This window comes from Agrilus planipennis, unplaced genomic scaffold, assembly GCF_000699045.2.
Source record: "Agrilus planipennis isolate EAB-ADULT unplaced genomic scaffold, Apla_2.0 scaffold197, whole genome shotgun sequence".
NCBI classification, from domain to species: Eukaryota; Metazoa; Arthropoda; class Insecta; order Coleoptera; family Buprestidae; genus Agrilus; species Agrilus planipennis.
Genome location: NW_020438945.1, coordinates 59,077 through 81,450, shown reverse-complemented (window position 1 = coordinate 81,450; position 22,374 = coordinate 59,077). Strand labels below are relative to the sequence as shown.

Genomic DNA, 22,374 nt, shown 5'->3' with positions numbered 1-22,374 from the left:
TCGATATAGGTTATAACTGATAATAACTGATAACTGATATAGGAATAATACAGGGACAAAGCATAAGTGTCATTTATCCTTTATTCCTCTGTATAAAGTGCAAGCACTGTTTCTTAATACAATACGAGGGTGGATTGATAAGTTTCCGGCCTAACCAAGAGATGACGCCACTAGGCCTACCTTGAGGTGACATTCTATAGTACCATCCTTGGATAGCTTGTAGCTATAGTTTCAGCCCGATCTCCTTGCTAGTGTAGGTTTGACAGCACGCTGAACAAGACGCCTCTGTGGTTTTCGTAAAAATGGAAAAGCAGGAAAATCGTGCTGTCATCAAATACTTTTATTTGAAGGGGTTAACGCCGAAGGAAATTAAAAAAGAGATGGACTCAACACTGGGGACATCCTCCCCGTCATATTCAACCGTTAAGCAGTGGGTTTCCGAGTTTAAAAAGGGTCGTGTGAGCACCTCTGATGGGCCTCGCTCAGGACGCCCCGTTGAGGTCACAACTCCAGATATGATCGAAAAAATTCATCAAATAGTGCTGGGAGACCGCAGATTGAAAGTGCGTGAGATAGCTGAGACCTGTAAGATGTCATATGAACGTGTGCAACATATTTTGCACCAACATTTGCATATGGAAAAGCTCTGTGCAAGATGGGTGCCGCGTTTGCTAACAGTCGACCAAAAATTGATTCGAAAAAACATTTCTACCGCAAATTTGTCATTGTATAAGCGTAATCCAAGCGAATTTTTGCGTCGATTCGTAACCGTTGACGAAACGTGGGTCCACCACTACACTCCTGAAACCAAAGAACAGTCTAAACAGTGGATTGGACCAGGGGAACCAACTCCAAAGAAGGCAAAAACAATTTTTTCGGCGAACAAGGTTATGGCTACTGTTTTTTGGGATGCAAGAGGTATTATATACATTGATTACCTTGCAAAGGGTAATACTATCACTGGTCAATACTACGCAGACTTATTGCAACGTTTGAGCCACGAGGTGAAAATTAAACGACCTCATCTGGCGAAGAAAAAAATCTTGTTTCATCACGATAACGCACCAGCGCACACGTCAATCGTTGCGACGGCTAAAATCAACGATCTAAAGTTTGAATTGATGCCGCACCCTCCTTACTCTCCAGACCTAGCCCCGAGTGACTATTTTCTGTTCCCTAATCTCAAAAAATGGCTTGGCGGTAAGAGATTTGCGGACAATGAAGAAGTAATCGAAGCTGTAAATGGTTATTTTGAGGAGCTTGACGAATCAGTCTATAGAGATGGCATTAATAGACTGGAACACCGCTATGAGAAATGTATCAGCCTTGGAGGAGATTATGTTGAGAAAAAAAAAATTTTTAAAAACCTTGTTTTTCTTGGTCAGGCCGGAAACTTATCAATCCACCCTCGTACATATAATAAAACACAATACCATCAAACTTTTTCATTGGTGTCGGTTCCTTAATGGTTAAGTGTCCATGTCGAGATCTCGAGGTAGGGAGGAAATCATGTTCTGCACTTCCTGTATATAATCATGACAATCGCCAACACTTCTAGGAATTACACATGAATGAACAATTGATTGCAAATCGCTTATTACGTATATTACCCGCTTAAAATAAACATCACAGGTGCGTACAACCATTTTGAAAGAAACCTTCCAGAACATATATGGGAAAATCAGGTTTCAATCGAATACAATAAATAGTTATTACAGATCATTTTCATGTTATAATGTCTGAAAACCTAACATTTAAATGCTAGCAGTTTACAGTGACGATGTTATTACTAAATATACTTAACATTAGCGCAAGACGCCTGTATGATTATGCGTTACCACAAAATCCCTAAATATACTCGACATTAGCACAGTTATTACTAAATATACTACACGCCAGAACAACATAGGAATGTTAATGTTGGATGTAGGAAGTTATCTTCAAAACTAGTGATCTGATTTCAATAATTCTTTCACTTATATTTAGAATGTACCTTCAGGGTGGACATACGCTGTATGGTATTCCATTAAAATAAAAGAACTTGCCAATAGGTTTAATTCGGTATATAGTACATGTGCCTGGGACCTAAACAAACATTATTTCCGCATAACTTTTAATTATGTATATAGATTGATTTTCTTAAATCAATTGGTAATTACTTATGTATTATATTTATCATCTGTAAATTTTCGTTGTGTGTGCTAACAAGCGTAATCGAAGACTATAAAATGATAATAATACTTATTAACAGCATCGGTGATCAACACGACGACGAGTACGGTGTCGACCACAAAACTAGATCAAGGTGGACAGGGTGTGGTATTTGTTTGCATTCGTCTCTGATGTAGCCAAGGAAAATGCAAAAATGATACGAAGATACGTTTAATTTATCCTTTTCCATATAAAAATGACCTTCAAATACTTAATAACTTCGAATCATTAAAAAGAACTACCGCGAGCACAGTCCACAATAAACTAAAAACTACTTTTTCAAGATTCAAATAGAAACGGTTAGAAATGAGAAGATTTGGAATAAATAGAATTAGAAGACACTATCAGCACCTTTAGATAGTAATTATGTAAAAGTAAATTTAACAATTTTGTTTTCTGTGTGTTACCTTTAATTAAAGCTTGAACTCGTTTTTTAATATTCATTCATGCCTGTTTAATGCTATTTTATTTCTTTATATAGTGCATCTAGCTCCAACTCAAAAAAATTAGACCATTGCTTAGCATTCGGGAGGACGCCGGTTCGATTCCGGGTCCGTCTGCCTTGGTCCAAGTTTTTCTGTGGTTTCCTTGGATCACTTAGGCAAATGCTGAGGCAGTAATATTCCACAGATAATCTTTCATTCTCTTCTGTCTTCATTTCGTCCGTCTCATCTTTCTCACCCGAACCACCACCCACCCATTCCCACGATTCCTGAAAGCAGGCTGAAGAGGGCCTTCCGCCCTACCTTCCGGCATAGTCCGGAGGGACTGCCCGCCCACCAGCATTACAGGCTGGTGGGAATGAAACACCCAAAAGTTTTTTTCTGAAGGTAACCGAAATTAGCGACTCCCTATGAGGCAATAAAATTCTTACATTGAACTGACTGGTTATTGGTAAAATTAGAATGATTAGAAACTGTTTATACTGCACAATAATGTCTACTTTATTATCTACTGTGGGCTTTCACTACTCCATGATCTAAATGCAAAAATAAGTTGAATGTGATGATACTCATCTAACTCCAAATACAAAAATCGAAATGCAATAAACTTATTGAGAAATTTCTTACAGGCTGCGGAACATTAATTGCTATTCGAAGGTTTATCAAACTTGAAGATATTGCGACACTCCTGCATCTAATTTGTTTATTGCAGAATGTATCTTCACTCAGTTAGTAACAGAAATTCTGTTATTTAAATCTACATGCCTTCTTAAAGGTCGAAGACAGAACAAAAACAATGGCTTTCTTTTTGAGAATAACATTTGCCATTACTCCTAAGCAGATTATTTATTAAGTAGATTTATCTAATATTTCGCAAAATCATATTTATAGATTGACTGCAATATTCCCATTGCAGGAGTTTATAGTGTTTAATATTTCTACCTATTGGTTAATTATGATGAACAATTAAGTGTAAAATTACTACAATAACAAAATATTGTAACGCAAGGGAAAATAGGCCACAAATAAATGAAATCTACTTTAAATTAGATATATCCACTTTAAAAGAATGTTTCTCTTTTTAAAATTAATTAAGACTAAGAGAGCATAAAGACTGGTAACTGTCTAAATCCCTAGGTCTAGAGACTTAAAATTTTTCACAGGCGTTTTTTGTACCACGTACATAAGCACTAAGAAAGGATTTTAGAAAACTCAACCCCTAAATTGATGAAAAGGGTGTTCAAAGTTTGATGTATCGATCTAGGAATAGTCCAAACCTCTGAGGCTTGAAATTTTGCACAAAGATTACGTACATATAACGGTGTCATCCAGCATAAAATAAGATTTCAAAATATCACCTTCAAAGGGGTGAAATGGGGGTTAAAAGTTTAATACATTATAAAGTTATAAAAAAAGCCACGGATAAGGTACTATAAGAGCTTCGGTTAGATTATGATGGGAATGATTTCAAGTTCATGCAGTAAGTCCTATACGGTCTAAAAGTCTTTCAAATTTGAATCAGCTGATTCGAATTTTTATTTCAGAGTCGATGAATTTTTAGTATCTATCAAGTTCTCGCACTCCAACACAGTCAACATTAATTTATTTTTTATTCTGATTTGAGAATGGATTCTGTACTCACAATCAGTTGTTGTCTGTAACTCCTTTGGAAAATATTCTTTCAAGGATATTTTGGTGTTTCACATCTGAGATAACCATTTTAGTTCAACACATTCAATCCAGAAGCCAAATTTGTTTTTTATCGTGCTTTACGAATTACTTCGAAAAACCACCCTGCTCCCTTCTAAACCAATTTACTAGCATAAAATCGCGAATTTAGACAGGTAAATGAGCTGTACTACACATAAATCGAATGTAGTTACAATAACGTTTTAGATTGTTTGATAAAATGGACCATATCAACGGCGAAAATACATTTTGAAGATTTGAAGTAACTTAGTTTAATTTCCACGTCATTAGTCAAGCATTTTCTTTTTTAGCGATTGTAGTTCAATAGTAAAAGAGAAGAATTTTCCCAGAGGCAATGTCGTTTGCAGTGGGTTTGGTGTAAGTTCTCGTTCTACCTTGAGGTAGAGCATGCATGATAGTAATAATGAGACATGTAAATAGCCGTTTTAATAGAATAGCACAGATTAAATAGCACATAAAACTTACCAATTTCTGTTAGCATTTGCTTCAATTAAGCACGTGTAGTATCATAAGGAATTTATCATCGTATGTGACACTAAAAATAAAACACTATTTTACTTATTATGGTTTTCTGATTGCAATACAAAACTACTTTTACTTGAAATCATTAAATTAGCAGCGACTTATTAACTTCAAATCAAACAAGCTGCTATTAAAAAATATTTTATAACGGCTGTATTACAATTAATTTCCTTCGTATTTACACCCAGGATTGTTGATATTTCATAGTACGTATAAGTAATAAAAAAACTATATACGTATACATATTTAGTTAGGGAAATATCTAAACGAACACTAAACTTTTTCGACTTATCTTCTTTTTGTGGTTCTAATAAACACAATCCTAAAAGACCTAATCGAACTTGTGCCGCTGATAATGTAATGGTAACCCAAAGGTCACGAAAAACGATTTTACGTAATAATCTGATGCAATTTCATGAAATTTCAAACTAAACTAAAGAAGGATTGAAATACAATTTAGAATTTGTGAGATCTCCTATCGCGTATCCTATTGAATAATTAATAACCAATGCAACATTTTTGAAAACCTTAAACAGTATCTAACTGAAGATGGTACCTTATGTGTTGAAACGTGTTCAAATGTTACTTTATTTTTTTTAAACTTTACCATTTTCGTTTATAAGAACAAACATATTACCATTTAGAAAATTTATTATATATTACAATATAATTGCAAAGAAGATTCTATAATGGCAGAATTTTCTCAAAGAATGCAAATTTGTTTTTAATGACTGCCTAATGTGATGAGCTATTTCCTTTTCTACAGTTCGTTGCAATTAAAAACTGAAATAATTAAAATAGCAACATTATAAGAAATTAATAAGGAATTTTAAAAATTATTCTATGAGAACCGAAATGCTAACTGATCGACCCTGAAATTTCGGAGTAACTCGACAATTGAAACAAGGTCAAAGATTTAAGAATTTCTTTTTACTATGTGCCTATATTTCACCACTTGCTCGGTTAACGAAGTATGACGTTTAATTAATGATCCCTCAATGTAATCCTTTGACATCAGTATAAGTATATTCAATATATCTTCTCGATAACGAATTATCACCTATCAATTAAAGAAAGGCTTGGCTTGGTCTTGATCTATTTTAAGAATAACCTTGTTGGATCAAGATAAGTAACTGAACACAACAAAAAAATAGCTTACATCTAATACAACACAAGTTTTTGTAACAACAATACATGTAATACACATGTACATTTGCAAATCAGTGGTTAAAAGTACAATTCATTTGTGTCTACAAGTTAAAATGGCAGTGAATGCTGTTAAACCAAAAATATCGAATAAAATATATAAAAATAATTAGCCTTAGATATACCAGTAGATAAATGTAAAGTGTACATAATTATTAATTATTTTTATTAGTAAATGAACTGAAACGGTGAGTTCTTACGAAGAAGAACGTAGTACACATTAACAATATAATCGTTATTTAATTGATTATTTATCTAAGTTCAGTAAAAGGCCTGCCTTAAACAAATGATTCAATACCATACATTCTTTTAAACAATTTACGTTAACAACATATTATAATACATGACTACATAAACGTATATAGATACAGGAATACATTTAAAGTGCAGTCAAATGTCACTTGTATCATTACTTGTATATTTTATACGAGCTTCTTCGTCGAAGTGAAAAAGATTCACTGTTCAGATATCTGATGCATTCAATGTTTTATTAATTTCTACTATTTACATTGTTACGTATTATGAACTCTGTCTTGACAAACGACTTTCCAACCAGTGATTGGTATATTTGAAATGGTTCTATTAAAGTCAGTCTAATAAGGCATCAATAAATAAAAACAACAACTAAATAAAAATTTATAAAATACCCCCTTTTAAATTTTGAAATTACTAAAAGAAAACTTTAATCCATAAAACAATTAATAAAATANCATTAACATCAAGGTTCTTGTAAATCTGACCAAAAACAAAAATGTCAATATTTATAAGATGAAGGCCTTTCCATATAAAAATACTATCAAAATTTCCGGATTTTCCCGCGTATTTTCCAATAATTTTCTTTCACACAAACCTTGTCCTGTCAATTACAAATGCAACAAAAAATAAATCAGTCAAAAGGGTTGAGCCGTGCTCAAGTGATACTCCGTCACACACTTGACAATTCCCTAGAATTAACAGCTAGGAACAGTTTGAATTTAGTTTTTACGTTTTTCAGGGAAATTTTTCTCTTCATAAGAACCTTCCTTGGACTTCAAGGAATATCTTGAAAAAAATTAGACTTTAGTATAGAAGAACCCTGATTCGCTACGATATAACGAGATAGGATTCCTTGATTGACTTGTGTGANAAAAATGTCAATATTTATAAGATGAAGGCCTTTCCATATAAAAATACTATCAAAATTTCCGGATTTTCCCGCGTATTTTCCAATAATTTTCTTTCACACAAACCTTGTCCTGTCAATTACAAATGCAACAAAAAATAAATCAGTCAAAAGGGTTGAACCGTGCTCAAGTGATACTCCCGTCACACACTTGACAATTCCCTAGAATTAACAGCTAGGAACAGTTTGAATTTAGTTTTTACGTTTTTCCGGGAAATTTTTCTCTTTATATGAACCTTCCTCAGACTTCAAGGAATATCTTAAAAAAAAATAGACTTTAGTATAGAAGAACCCTGATTCGCTACGATATAACGAGATAGGATTCCTTGATTGACTTGTGTGAAGTGGTATTTCCGTGGACTTAGATTAGAGTATTGTAAGAGAGGAATTCCTTATTGACTTATACGAAGTAATATTCACCAAGAGTTAAGTGGCATGCACTAGGTTATGTTTGGGCAAGAAAGGTATCCCTGACTGACATGTGTGAAAAACTATATGTACATCAAGGATTTAGGTTGTCTTATGTTGGGAAAGATTTTGGAAGATTAACACCATCGAAAACAATACCCATACATCCAAATTTGGACGAATTAGGACCGACGACCCTATGGTGATAAGTTGATGATAATGTATCTGTGGGTCCAGCCGTAAGTAATAAATATCAAGTATAGAAAATTTGTGAGCTTGGGATAGCAGATGATCCGATATTTTCGATTGAGACAGCGATTAAAACATCTAATAAAGGAATGAAAATATTCCCACGATGTTTAGTAAAAATCACCAGTGTTGGGCGTTTTTAAATGTTAATATTGGGATATAGGTTCAGGAAGAGGAGGAGCACCATGGTTAAAATTCAAGTGCTGTGCATCATCGATAACGGTACGACCAATTCATGTTCGAAGTACTTGTTACATATTTGATTCAACTATAGATCTATTTAATTTAAACATTTTCTAAAATCACGTAAAATTTCACCAAATACACATGGTTAAAAGTTTGCGTTGTCATTCTCGTTTCGTTTTTCGTTAATGACTTCATCAGGGTGCGAAACCACGCTTTTGGTACCGCTTGCACGTGGTACCAATGTATATGGTATACATTTTCCGGCCGTCGGTGCGTCGTGGTAAACTTGTGTCCGTTGCCGTACATTTAGGTATGTGTATGGTACCGTACTAAGTCGGGAAAAGAGAAAAGCGGGGAGAACTCCCACCGTAAGTATAAGAAGCTTAGGTCGTCACCGGAGCCTTAGTGACAGGTTAACTAGTGCTTGTTAAACATGAAGAGCTTTGGGTGTTTTGTCTTACTCGGTGCAGTTATTTTTACTGGTATGTACCCAATATTAACTACAGTTTACGGAAACAACTTTTGGATTCTTCCATTTAACTCGTTCGTGCCAAAAAATCGCTTTTCTTTTTGTTTTTGTTTTCCGCGACTACGTTGGTGTGACATAGTTGGTGACATTTCTAGAAAACAGGAATCTGATTCTCCAATTTCTCTATTTAAAAGTTTTATAAAATTAGCTAACTTTTCTAATGATTTCTTAAATATTAATTTGTTTTACAATAAATTAGAATCATAGATTTAGAGCCTTGAGTTCGTTATGCAACAGGTTTCCGAAATCGTTTCTATACTACACTACATGTGTGCTTTACTTTTAATACGGAATGTTTACTTCAACTAAATTTCATTTAAATTAACCGATTTTCTAATTATATACTTTTATAAAGACCAAGAGCTTGTAAGAGGCAGCTTTTTTCACAATAGCCTTGAATTAAACTACAATTTTTTAGCGCGACTTTTTTTTTTGAATCAACATTCTTAGAACAGTAAAAGCACTTAACATTTAAAGTAGGTACGCTTAATTTTATAGATATCACCACAAATGTTAGAGGTTATCGCCAATCCTTTTAAAATCAATTTTTAAATAGGGGTAGCGAGGTAATTTTAATGATTAAAACCATTCCTTTCTAAAGCTTTCATCAAGATAGATTTTTTAATTCAAGTAATTCCTTATGAATTTCGAAGACATACCTTGAAGAAGATTTATACCAGAGGCGAAACGTTGGAAGTTCGTTNGTTTCTTAAACATTGTACGAAGTAAAATTTCAACTGAACTAAGACCGACCAGATTTCTATTCACGCGTTGACCAAAACTGAACCTTTCCCGATTTTTTGCCGAAAAACTTCTGAATGACATTGACTTTCGTTGTGAAGACGGATTTGATTCCTTTTCTTTTTTATTGAATAATTTGCAACAGCACAGTTCAGTTTCTTGAAGGTATGACTCAATTGGCACGCCTCGATACCTTTCTCAATTACAATTTAATTATTCATTTAAAAATAAAATTTTTTCAACGTAAATCATGAGAATTACGCAAATTATGTGACAAACGTTTTGAATGACCTTTTCCCATTACTATTATTTAAAGAAAAGAGCTCGAGTGTAACGGTAATTTGTAGTTTTTTGAGAGAAAATTTTAATTTCACTTTTGATTGTTATTTCTTTTTCTATTCAAATACTTCGTATTTTTTTTTTGTACAATTAGACAGTTGATTGTTACTGTTTAGATTTATGTACTATATATCGCATAATGTTCGTATAATTCATCAATGTCAAGCCTACACGATCTTTTACTGTGATTAGTCAAATCTAGAGCAGTAAAGAAAGTCCGAACATTGACTTACTGTCTGAATGATCAATTTTAGTTTACAATCGATTGTAACACAGGTACCTACTCAAGCAGGTTTTTATTGTCCACTCGCGACGAATATTGTTTTTTTTTTTTCTTGTTTTATTTTATTGTGTTACCCAATCTGAAAGCGACTTCAAAAGACAGCGTGTAGCTGCAACTTTTGCGAAAGGTGAGAGACTTCTGAGTCTCCTACTGAGCGAATGACTGTGTGTAATATGTAATAATGTAGGTGTGCTTAGAATGGTGCGGGGTTTTGTATTGAGAATGTGCATTTTTCATTCAAGTCGTTATTTACTGTACAACGAGTTAGAAAACGGTTATTCTAATTTAAGTACATCAATTAACATTCGTTTTGCAACAGAATTACGTTATGAACCTAACGGATAAACCATAAATAAAAAAAAATTAATATATAGGTACATATAGATAGGTGCAATCTATACTGTTATGTCATGTTCCCAAAAAAATACTTTCATTTTTTTTAATGGCTTTTAAATACAAACAAATAATTCGACTTTTAAATGATATTGTATAACAAATAACTTTAGAAACTGTGCCACAATAATCAATTAAAGATTTAATAAATAACTAGCATTCATATTTGATATTTTAAAATTAAAGTGTGTCCTTATTTTTATGAAATGATTTGGTTTTTAGTTAGGGTTCGTCGCTTGACCCACTATTGGTATCTCCAAATAAATATCTGCAAAAACCGGTGCTTTTGCAGGCAATTTTAAGTTTTTGAATTCATTACTTGTTCAATATGACTTAGAAAAATGTAACTAATTAGAAGTACACTCAAATCAAACCAAAATATTAGAAATTAATTCAGAATACTCTTATGTAAGTGATGCACGAGTGTTTAAAAAGTAATTTGCTTTATTTTATGTATAATAAGCTTCAAATTTTCTTAAATCTTTAAAGATGTAAACACTTAATGTTCATATTTAAGTATCTAACTAACAAACTACCCGAATTGAAGTGATATTATTATTGTACATTAATATGAAATTAAACGCAGACATAGTTCCATATTTATCTGTGTGCAATTTTTCGTTAATTCGTATTATAACTAGGGTTCGTCGCTTAACTCACTGTTGATATCTCCAAATAAAAATCTAAAAATATCGATGCATTTGCAGGAATCTTAACATTGTGGGTTAGTTACTTGTTCAAAATAACGCAGGAATATATGCCTAATTAAAATTACAACCAAATTAACCAAAATATTAGGAATAAACTTAATAAACTGTCATGTAAGTTATGCGTAAGTGCTTGAAAAATCATTTTTGTTATTTTATATAAAATTTAAGATTCAGTTGAGGAATTGATGCTAAATCCTTAAAAATATAAATATTTAATGTTCATATTAAAATAGCAAACTCTTTTTGAATTGAACTGATATTATTACATATTGAAATGAAGTTAAAGACAGATATAGTGCTGATTGTTGTCGTAAATTCTTCGGTGTTTAAAGATTTTTTAATTCAAATTAAAACTAGGGTTCGTCGCTTGACCCACTGTTGATGTTTCCCAACATAAACCTAAAAATATCGATGTAATTGTAGGAATTTTAACATTGCACTTGCTCAATGTATAGTTTACAATGCAACAAAGTGTAACTAACAAAAATTCTACTCTAATATGCCAAAACAATAGATATAGCTATTAATTTTACGTACTCCTACGAAAGTATGCATAAGTGTGTACTTAAAAACGATCGACTTCATTTTACGTAAAATTTAAGCTTCAAATTTTCCTAAATCCATAAAAATATAAATATCTAATGTTCATAATCAAGTAATAAACATGTTCAGTTGAAGTGACACTATGGTACATTAATATAAAGTTAAAGACAAATACAGCGCCAATTAGTTTGAAAAATTCATCTGTGTTTAATAATTCGTTAATTGAAATTATAACTAGGGTTCGTCGCTTGACCCACTGTTGATGTTTCCGAACATAAACCTAAAAATATCGATGTATTTGGAGGAATTTTAATTTTGTGAGGTTGTTAGTCAGTCACAAAACTTAGCGTTAGAAAGATGCAACTAATCCACAATACCACAATAATAAAAAAAAATCTAAAACTACCATTCGAAGAATAGTAAATGTAATGTTTGATATCTAGCAAAGTATAACAGTACAAAATGATACTGAAATTAGCAAAAATGTTGTGTAATAATACCTATGGCATATTCTTACATAGTAAGCAATGTTTTATCTCCTTTTCGTCCACAGTTAAACTCATATTTTCATAAATATTTGTAAAAATTTAAAATGAAACTGTAGACATACAAATAACGGGTACATATACGTAAATCTACGAATGTTGCTTAATCTAGAGCAAAATTATTGTTCCTAGAAGTGACAGTGACCTTTATGCAAAGAGGAAGTAAAGTGCATGCATTCTTTTACATTAGATGTGTGTATTTATTACAGATACATAGTTATTGTTGCGAATTAAAAATGGCTCGTACCCGTTAGCCTTCGAATTCCTTCGCAATAGTGCGCTTTTTTCATTAAGGACTTTGCATGGCGCTGCAGAACGTGATAAATTAACATTGGAGGCGTTTCTTAAACATTGTACGAAGTAAAATTTCAACTGAACTAAGACCGACCAGATTTCTATTCACGCGTTGACCAAAACTGAACCTTTCCCGATTTTTTGCCGAAAAACTTCTGAATGACATTGACTTTCGTTGTGAAGACGGATTTGATTCCTTTTCTTTTTTATTGAATAATTTGCAACAGCACAGTTCAGTTTCTTGAAGGTATGACTCAATTGGCACGCCTCGATACCTTTCTCAATTACAATTTAATTATTCATTTAAAAATAAAATTTTTTCAACGTAAATCATGAGAATTACGCAAATTATGTGACAAACGTTTTGAATGACCTTTTCCCATTACTATTATTTAAAGAAAAGAGCTCGAGTGTAACGGTAATTTGTAGTTTTTTGAGAGAAAATTTTAATTTCACTTTTGATTGTTATTTCTTTTTCTATTCAAATACTTCGTATTTTTTTTTTGTACAATTAGACAGTTGATTGTTACTGTTTAGATTTATGTACTATATATCGCATAATGTTCGTATAATTCATCAATGTCAAGCCTACACGATCTTTTACTGTGATTAGTCAAATCTAGAGCAGTAAAGAAAGTCCGAACATTGACTTACTGTCTGAATTATCATCCTCCAATTCCTGCATTTTATATTTTGCTAACTAAACGTTTGTTTCCGGCCTATTAGGCAAGTGACAGTAGCTATTAACTTCAACAATTGTGTAGGCAAAGCAAAAAACAAAACGAAACTAGAAATAACAAATGAAGATGTCACAAATTATAGGCAGACGAGACAACAATAGAAACAACAAATGAATATGTCATAAACAATAGGTAAACAAGACAATACTAGAAACAACAAATGAAGATGTCACAAATTATACACAATCAAGACAATACTTGAAACAACCAATGAAGATGTCACAAATTATAGGTAAACAAAAGTTCTTGATGGAAGAAGGTTTTTAGAATTACATAGTCAACTAAGAAGTGGACATAGGAGGGGTATTGGGAAGATTGAAATAGAGGAAGAATGCATGGTATAATTACTGTGTTCTAGAATATTCAAGCAAAGTGGGTCAATACTGTGTTAAAGTGTTCAATGTTTCTGCTGTTGAAGCAAAATTTTCACTTCTGAAATTTCCTTTCCAAGTGCTTTAAAAATTATTTTTAAATACCGTGCAGATATTATTATAACAAAAATAGTTCATTATTTAACAATATTTTGTACTAATTAAAATTTAACTATTATATAGATGTACATGCTATATATTAATAACACAAAATGTGTCAGTTACATTCGTAATTCTATGTCACAATTATACTGACTATACTAATATGTTCAACATCCTGTACACTGACTTTAAAATCATATTTGGTTGTCCCAAAAACTCATTTAGTCTTTACTTACATTAGCTTAAATTAACAATTACGGTAAACAAAGGCCAAAACGAAAAAGACAAAGCATAACTGTCAAATAACTACCGTACTTTTGCTTAATGTGTGAAACAGGAAATAATTCTGTATTCAAATTACAAATACGTACGTATTACATGTCTGTTATACCTACTGATTCGTTTTGCGTTAACAGTGTAAGCATACGACTATTATGTAACGACATTATTAGACTTGTGTATGTGTGTAAATTTGTATTTGTATGCAAGTACGTATAAAAAGTCGAACAGGTTTTACAAATAAATTCACGTTGTTTCTTAAAGGTTTATACAATAACGTAGAATACTAATAACGTTAAGAGTTGGGAACCTCTGACATTTTTACATGGTAAATAATTAAAATCATGATGCAAGCCGCTTTCTCTTTTAACGTTTTGTACGAATTTACTTATGGATTTGCTGCAAAATTTTTACACGTTAAACCCTTCACAAGTAAAATCTTGATATAACACAACACAAACGTCGAATGCGGAGCCTCAATTTATGGGAACCATAATATAATATCTAGAACTGTTAGAAACTAGAAAATACAGTGTAAACTCTTTATAACGTCACTCGATTTAACGACAAACTCCTTAAAACGTCGAAATTGCTTGACTTTGGTTGGCTTATATTGTTTTCTATACAATATTACACTCTATATAGCGTCATGCTCACTCTATTTAACGACAACAATGCGGCATTATAAATCATTGAGCAGTACTTTCTAAGTTGCCGAAATAGATAAGAACTGCAGCTGTGTACGTTGTTGAAGAAGACGATCCTGTCCCTCCACCAAGCATCAAACATGCACTTGATGCAGCGAAACTATTAAAAAAATACTTTTTATATAATCAAATTGATCCAGCAGTATCTCAAGATATGAGTAAGATACGTAACAAAATACAATTAAAATATTGGAGCAGCAAAAAACATCAGACGAAGATAACAGGCTATACGCAATGTATGAATAATAATGTTCGTGTGCAAAATGTGTATTATATTGGTAAATGCATATTATTATAGAGTAGTAAAATAATATCTTTTATTTCTCTCCATTTAACGACCACTCTTTATAACGCCGAAAAATGTTCAGTCCCTTAAGTGTCGTTATATAGAGTTTACACTGTATCTACATTTTTAGCATGCATACATTGCAATTGACAATGGACAATTTTATTTCAATCCTTTAACAAAATAAGAGCAGTTTTCATACAATTTTAACAAAAAAAAAGCATCATTTTAGATAGGTACATATAAAAACTTCACTTCAATCAATGCCGTCGGTTTTTGAAGGATGAACTTTCTAAAGGAACTCATAAAATCGCGAAAAAAAACATCGGTATTACAATAAGCTACAAACGATTTTTAACACACTAGGAAGCCAGTTTGTTATTTTTTTTTTCGTGCATATTTAGATATTCATAAAATTTTCTATGTACTATACTAGTAGCTTACCTACTACAGTAAAATCCGGTTATAAAAGAAACATTCACATCACTAAAACCGTATTCGGCGATATAACCGAAGATGCATATATGCAAAGGTTTGACCTGGGTGAACATGCAAAAGTATAAAATTCTGTCATTATAAGCGAACAAACTCTATAAACGGAATCACTATAAACGGATATCGATATATTTATATTTCAATTAGAATTTTAGTAGTTATACGTACAGCTAAGTCCAGAAAGGTATAGTTCAGCCAAATTATCTTTTCACTTTATCTCTGCATTGAAGTAAATATACATGCATTCTGTCTCAAAAGAATATTACACAACAGTTAGGTTCATATAACGTGCCCATGTATCTCTTCTCTTCAATGTTCACTTTTATTGTTCAATGATATCGGGTATAATTGAATATCAACGCGCCGAATATATCTTTCCTTTCGATCGACCCAGTTCTTTGCTTGAACGAAAACAACAAAGCCCGTTTAAAGCAAGACAATTAGATTAAATTCGATATTGCCCATTGCATTCCAATTCGTTGCACAAACCGAAAAAATATGTTAGGTATTTTAGTAGCTGACGTTTTTTTATTATGGTGAAATTGTTTAAAATTGTTCAGAATATCAGTTCGTGTCGAAGTCGTTTGGCATAAAAAATAGTTGTAGGTAATATTGAACCATGCATGCCAATATTTTTGTTTTAGTTTTACTTATTTTCATACGATACTGTTTTGTCAATACCGCTTCCATTTTATTTAAAGCTATCTCTAACTCCTTCTTATTAGATGCTAATACTGCTATATCATCTGCTAATCTACGCATACTAATCTTTAGTCCCTGTATATCAAACCCTACAGTTGTATCGTCTTTAATGATATTTGTCGCATCTTCGATGTATAGATTAAAAAGTAGCGGTGACAGTTAGGGTTGCCACCGTTCCAGGCTTTACATAAAGTATTTCTCGACTAAAAGGTTCAAAAAAAAAGTACTCAGCATAAAAATAAAGTATTTAATTTTTTGTTTTTAAAAACATATTTTTGTTACATCTAGCAGCCAGTAACAAATTGCTGTCGCTTTTAAATACATTAATAGCCTCTAAACATGCCAAACAAAGATTTAAGTAAACTAAAAGTTCATTTTTAATTAGTTTTAATGAAGGTTTATTCCTGTCGTCCCGCCACTTTGCGTTCATAATAGAGAATACTCTTTCTGTAAATGCTGAAGTGGCCGGAACGGACAGCAAAAGTGACACTACTTTGAACAGATTTGGGAAATCAGGTTGTTCCGTAAATATGGCTTGCCATTTTTCTTGTGCAATATTATTGATGTAAAAGTACTCTGAATTTCGAATAATTGCTTACAAAATTACGATGTTTACTTAAGGCCTTAAATAAAGTATTTTAGCGTACTTTATGTGTCTTGTAAAGTATAACGTACGCACAGTCGAAATAGAGTACAATACTTTATAATAAATTACGGGTGGCAACCCTAGTGACAGTGTGCATCCCCATTTAAGTTCCTAATAATTACTTCTCTACGTTGCAGCTCCAGCTCTATAACTACCAATTGCTCTTTATACAAACCAAGTATCACTCTTCTATCTCTGTAACTCATCCCTACATTTTGAAGTATATTTAACATCTTAACTATTACTATTCAAATATTCTATTACTAATGCAATTCAACCGTTTAATGTTTTGTAAACCATTGTATGTCTAATAATATGCATGCCTAATCGTGTCGATATTTTATCACTTATAATAAATAATTAAAACGGAACTAGCTATTAATTATTGATTATATTCAACTGATATTCGTAAAATGCCAAGATCATATTCACGAAAGCACGATGCAAAATATATGAACTGTATAATGTCAAGGCCACAAATTTTCTTCTGTACATATTTCACTGACGGTTAAATTAATTGGAATATGCTAACGAATTTAAAATCGTGCTAGGAGTAAGTCCTAAAACTAAAAATTGAAAATTTTATTAGTCCAGGAAAGTCTAAGGAAAAAACAAAAACCAGCAATAATAATTTAAAAAGTATGTGTTTATATATATTGCAATTAAGATTGTATTAAAATACCTAATTATTACTTTAAAACAATTTCCACCGCTACACATTTCCTGATTCTCGCACACACTTATCTAATGCATATAAAAAAAATTGTTACTTAACTTTTCTTTTGTCTTTTTCTTATTGCTTGTGCAACGACGTTATTATTTCACCTTTGTCTCAATCTTCCTTGAGAATTTCTTGTTTAATAATTGACATGAAAGAATGGATCTCTTAAACTTTATCACCTATGCAATTCATTGGATGCATGCTATAAATCTACTTATTAAAACGACGATAAATTGCCTCATAATACGTTAAGTTCGAAGAAGTCTAATTAAAAAGAACTTCGCACTTTCTAATAGAGTAACATTGTGTATTCTTTCGCATAAGCGACACATATGCATAAAATATGAACAAATTACACGCCTCGGTAACCAACAGTTCAAATAAACAAATTAATTGTACTACCAACTTGTAGTAACGAACGTAAGAGTGGTTTAGAAACTTGGAAAAAGAAACTAAATGTTGTGTTACTGATATTACAAGTGTAACATATTTTTTTTGTAATGTTAACCTTGAATTACACCTTTTTCTTAATAAATTGCATTAGCTTTCATTATTTTTGGGTGTTGTTTTGTAGCAAACATACCTTTCACTTTTTACAAGAAAAAAAAGTACAAATTCATTTCGGTCATCACTGTTTTCTCAGACAAATTCTTCTTAAAAAGCGTTCCACATTGGGGTCTTTCACCCAGTTATACATAACTGTAGCACATACAAAACCGCACCCAGTATGCATTCATGTATTTCATTTCTGTCATAAGCATGCACAAAATTATTATTAGTGTTATACGAGTCCTGATTCACAATTTTTAATGAAATAGTGTTTTCTTTTATAAATTTACAAAAATAAATACAATTTTAAAATAACGTAGGAACCGTTTGTTAATTTTTAACGTACCAAAATATAATAAAAGTATAAAAATACTTCTGCCGACGGTTTGAAAGTAAAATTGAATTGAATAAGTACTTTATATATTGTGTTTTTTGGGCTTTCGAATACTTCTGATGGAATCAAAACTAATTATAATTTCAGTTTTGGACGCATTTTGCTGACAACACAATACTACAATAGGTTCAGAAATTAGCAACTTTCTATCAAACACGACAATAGTAAAAGTGTGACAAAGATCAGTAGCAGATGCTTCGGAATTCTACAAAAAAATAATCATATCCAAAAATTGCTAATTCATTTGATTAGATAACTACATAACAACAATTTCTCTAGGTAACCTTAGAGTACAACAGCTACTTAGAACATTACAGTACTTTAATTTAGTACGTCAATCGATAATCATGTACATTTGGACAGAAATTAACTACTGTAAGTTTTCGAATAAGAGCGAGATGCATTGGTCTTTCTAGCAAGACCAATTCCTCTGTACCAAAGTACTTTCAGAAGTGCTTTCAGCAGAAAAATAGCGTGTACGCTCGTTAATCAACACGCAACGGAACCTGCGCGCGCACAACTAACAAACATTCAACAGTAAATGCGATATTAAATTCTAAGGTGGTAGGTGGTACTACTACTAGTAATAAATAGATTGGTAGATTAATTATAATAAGATTTAGCGAATCTCATTTAAATAATTTTGTTGTAGTATATTATAGTTTTGTCTCCAATTACAATAAATACGTAAAAGCAGTCGTTAAAGTCAAAGCTTTCTGCATTGTGATGTTAATCGTTAAAAAATCTTCACTCGTGCTAAGCACGAGTTTTGTATTTTGCGTAATACCTACACAGTAAATAAAACGACTGCAAAAATATAAGAAAACTTGCGCGAAAATAAACAAAACAAAAAGATTGCGGCTGATGTAATATTCAAGAATACGGCATTTGACAACGATGATAGGCATACTTGCATTATTAACGGATTAAACGCCTTAAAATTATTGTTAAGATAACATTATATAATATTTGGCAACCAGAGGAATTTTAATATCTTTTTCGCACAATGTGGTTGAGTAAATTCGAGAAAATTCATGAGAAAGCAAAAGCTTAACACGATGTTAAACTTGATAATTTCCTATTTTTCATGTGATTTTTAATATTTAGAGACCATTTTGTTTCAGTATTAATTTTCAACAGTTTCATTAAATCAAATTTTGCAAATGTGTATCCTGAAATTAGCTCCTTACTATTTCTCCAGGAAAAACTGTCTTTTTCAGGTTATAACTCTCTAAACTCCATTCAAATTATATTGTTAATCTTCCTAATGATGACTTTGCGCCATATTCTCTTAAGTATATGAATAAACTATCAACTAAAAAGCAAACACATGCACCCGGTTCACCCTGCAAATCTTTTTGTCTACTTCTTACGTCATGTCACTAAAAAAGTTCCAAAGCCATTATGAGCAAGCTTTCTTTTCAATAATATTTTTATATTCTTGTCAGTGAAAGTTATTAGTGTACACAGTACATATAAACCGTATCACTATTACATATTTATTAGAGTATGTAAAACTGAAAACTATAAGATATTGTGGTGTGCTAATAAATGCGTATAATCCAAAATTCTTAGAAGACGACTCGAAAACTTCACTTATTAGATGAACCCAAAGCTAAAGAAACTATGGATTCCATTTTTTTCTCTCTTATTACAATGTGTAAAAGATCAGAAACAAAACGGGGTTGTAAATATTTTGATATAAAATGATTGATCTTGATTTTACATCAACAAAATTATTTGCAACCCTATTTTGGCTCTGATCTTTCACGCTAAACAAACTATTTTGGCATCGGTGTCTTTTTTTCCAATTAAAACGGTTGACAAAGGCAAATAAGGAAGCATACGGAAGAATGATTTGTTATTGAACTGAAGAAACTATAACAAAAACTATATCTCATACACTTCAAACAGAAAAATATGAATTATACTCGATCTTCGCAACTGGTACAAACACCACTATTAGACTAGAAAAACTCGAATATTTGACAGATGTTCAAAGGTATACATACGATAATTGTGTGGGGGAACAATTAATTTAACCATCAATAGCTTTTTTGAATAATTATGGCTGCAGTTGTCGTATGTCCCGTTTTTTATAGATATCCCTGTACGATTTATTTAAGGAAAAAATTACAGGTAGAAGTATAATTCTTTCATTTTGAAAAATATTTTGTAAAATGGATTTTTTTAACAGTGAAGCTNTTCTCATCTAAAAGTATTAACTTTAATGGTAACTCATTCACGGCTGATGCAATAAGAATTATTTAATGATGTTTATTATGAGCCGGATGACATTTTCTATATACAGTCGTATATATACATATTTTGTGTATGTAGTAATGCAATTATATAAATGAATATGAGAGTGTAGGTGTATATTAACAGATGGAATGTTATTTCCCGTTGCATACCTAGATATGTGGAAATGTTTAATGAAAAGGAAAAAGAAAAAATGCTTTAGTATTTGATTAGTCTTAACGGTCTACATCTGGACGGTTTAGAACGGTATGTGGACTTTATGTAATTACCCAGTTACCTAATCGAAGAACTGTAAATCAAAAAAGAAAGTTTCAAGAGACAGCACTGCTTTCTTTCTTTCTTCGATCAGCTCTAAATTTAGCACATGTTAAATGTGAAACTCGCACACTTCTGAAATTTTATCGCAAACAAAAGACACAATGGTAATTTCTAATGATAATCAGCGAATGAAAGTGCCCTAACGCCTATGCAAATTGGAGAATTTACAAGAAATTTCATTAAAAACACTTAACACTTGTACACATGTACGTTTTGCTAATTTAAAATATTTTTTTCAGCTCAAGCCCAAGAAAATTTCAAATGTCCCGATGACTTTGGATTCTACCCGCACCAAAGGTCTTGTGACAAATACTGGAAGTGTGATAACAACATTGCAGAACTGAAAACTTGCGGAAACGGTCTTGCTTTCGATGCCAGTGACTCCAAATTCTTAACCGAAAACTGCGATTACCTACACAACGTTGACTGCGGCGACAGGACCGAATTAGGCAAGTACATAATTTCTAATTGACATTACGTATTGCACAAGAACATAATTTTAATCATAAACTGTAGTAAATATGATACCAATATTGAACTGAACAAAAACCAAATGTGTTAAATTCCTAATACTTACTCAATGAGAATCCAAAATTTCAAGAATAGTATTCGCACAGTGCTGTGTTATAAAAAGAATAGAATTTTTACTTCTTAAATCACAAAAATAATCTAAAAGACATCTAACAAGTGAAAAAAATTAATAAGGGTTATATCAGGTTATAAAAAAAAGAAACAATTACAGTTAACATAAAAAACTAAGCAAAACTATAAAAATCCGTCATTATTTATGAACGAATATCAATTCAAAGATTACGAATATATACTTGAATCCAAATCCAGGACTCACACTCCCCAATTATAAAATCGTCCAAGTTTCAAAAATAGTAACCGTTTCTGACATTTTAGAGCCCGCAATTTCAACCCCACACTGTGAACGTCTCTACGGCATTTTCCCCGATGAAACAAAATGTGATGTTTTCTGGAACTGTTGGAACGGTGAAGCGTCCAGATATCAATGCTCACCCGGTCTTGCGTACGACAGGGACGCCCGGGTTTGTATGTGGGCTGACCAAGTTCCCGAATGTAAAAACGAAGGTAATTTAATATATAAGTAATTGATTCCCAAAAAAATTGTTAAGTACATAAAGAAGCAAAACGTAATCGTCTTGAACTTTAATCAAATGGAAGTGTTTGTTTATATTAGTACGAGGGTGGATTGATAAGTTTCCGGCCTAACCAAGAGATGACGCCACTAGGCCTACCTTGAGGTGACATTCTATAGTACCATCCTTGGATAGCTTGTAGCTATAGTTTCAGCCCGATCTCCT

The 22,374-nt window shown here is 32.0% G+C and overlaps 1 protein-coding gene across 2 annotated transcripts in view; it reads left to right on the top strand.

Moving 5' to 3' along the window:
• The first annotated feature begins 8,471 nt into the window (after window positions 1–8,471).
• The window catches only part of LOC108738789 (protein obstructor-E), a 19,127-nt gene continuing 5,224 nt past the window's right edge, over window positions 8,472–22,374 (top strand). For both annotated transcript variants that reach the window (XM_025974661.1, XM_025974660.1), the window contains exons 1-3: window positions 8,472–8,579; window positions 21,286–21,495; window positions 21,953–22,141. In XM_025974661.1, the coding sequence (XP_025830446.1) occupies window positions 8,531–8,579; window positions 21,286–21,495; window positions 21,953–22,141 (448 nt within the window). In that variant the 5' untranslated portion in view covers window positions 8,472–8,530. The remainder of the gene's footprint in view (window positions 8,580–21,285; window positions 21,496–21,952; window positions 22,142–22,374) is intronic.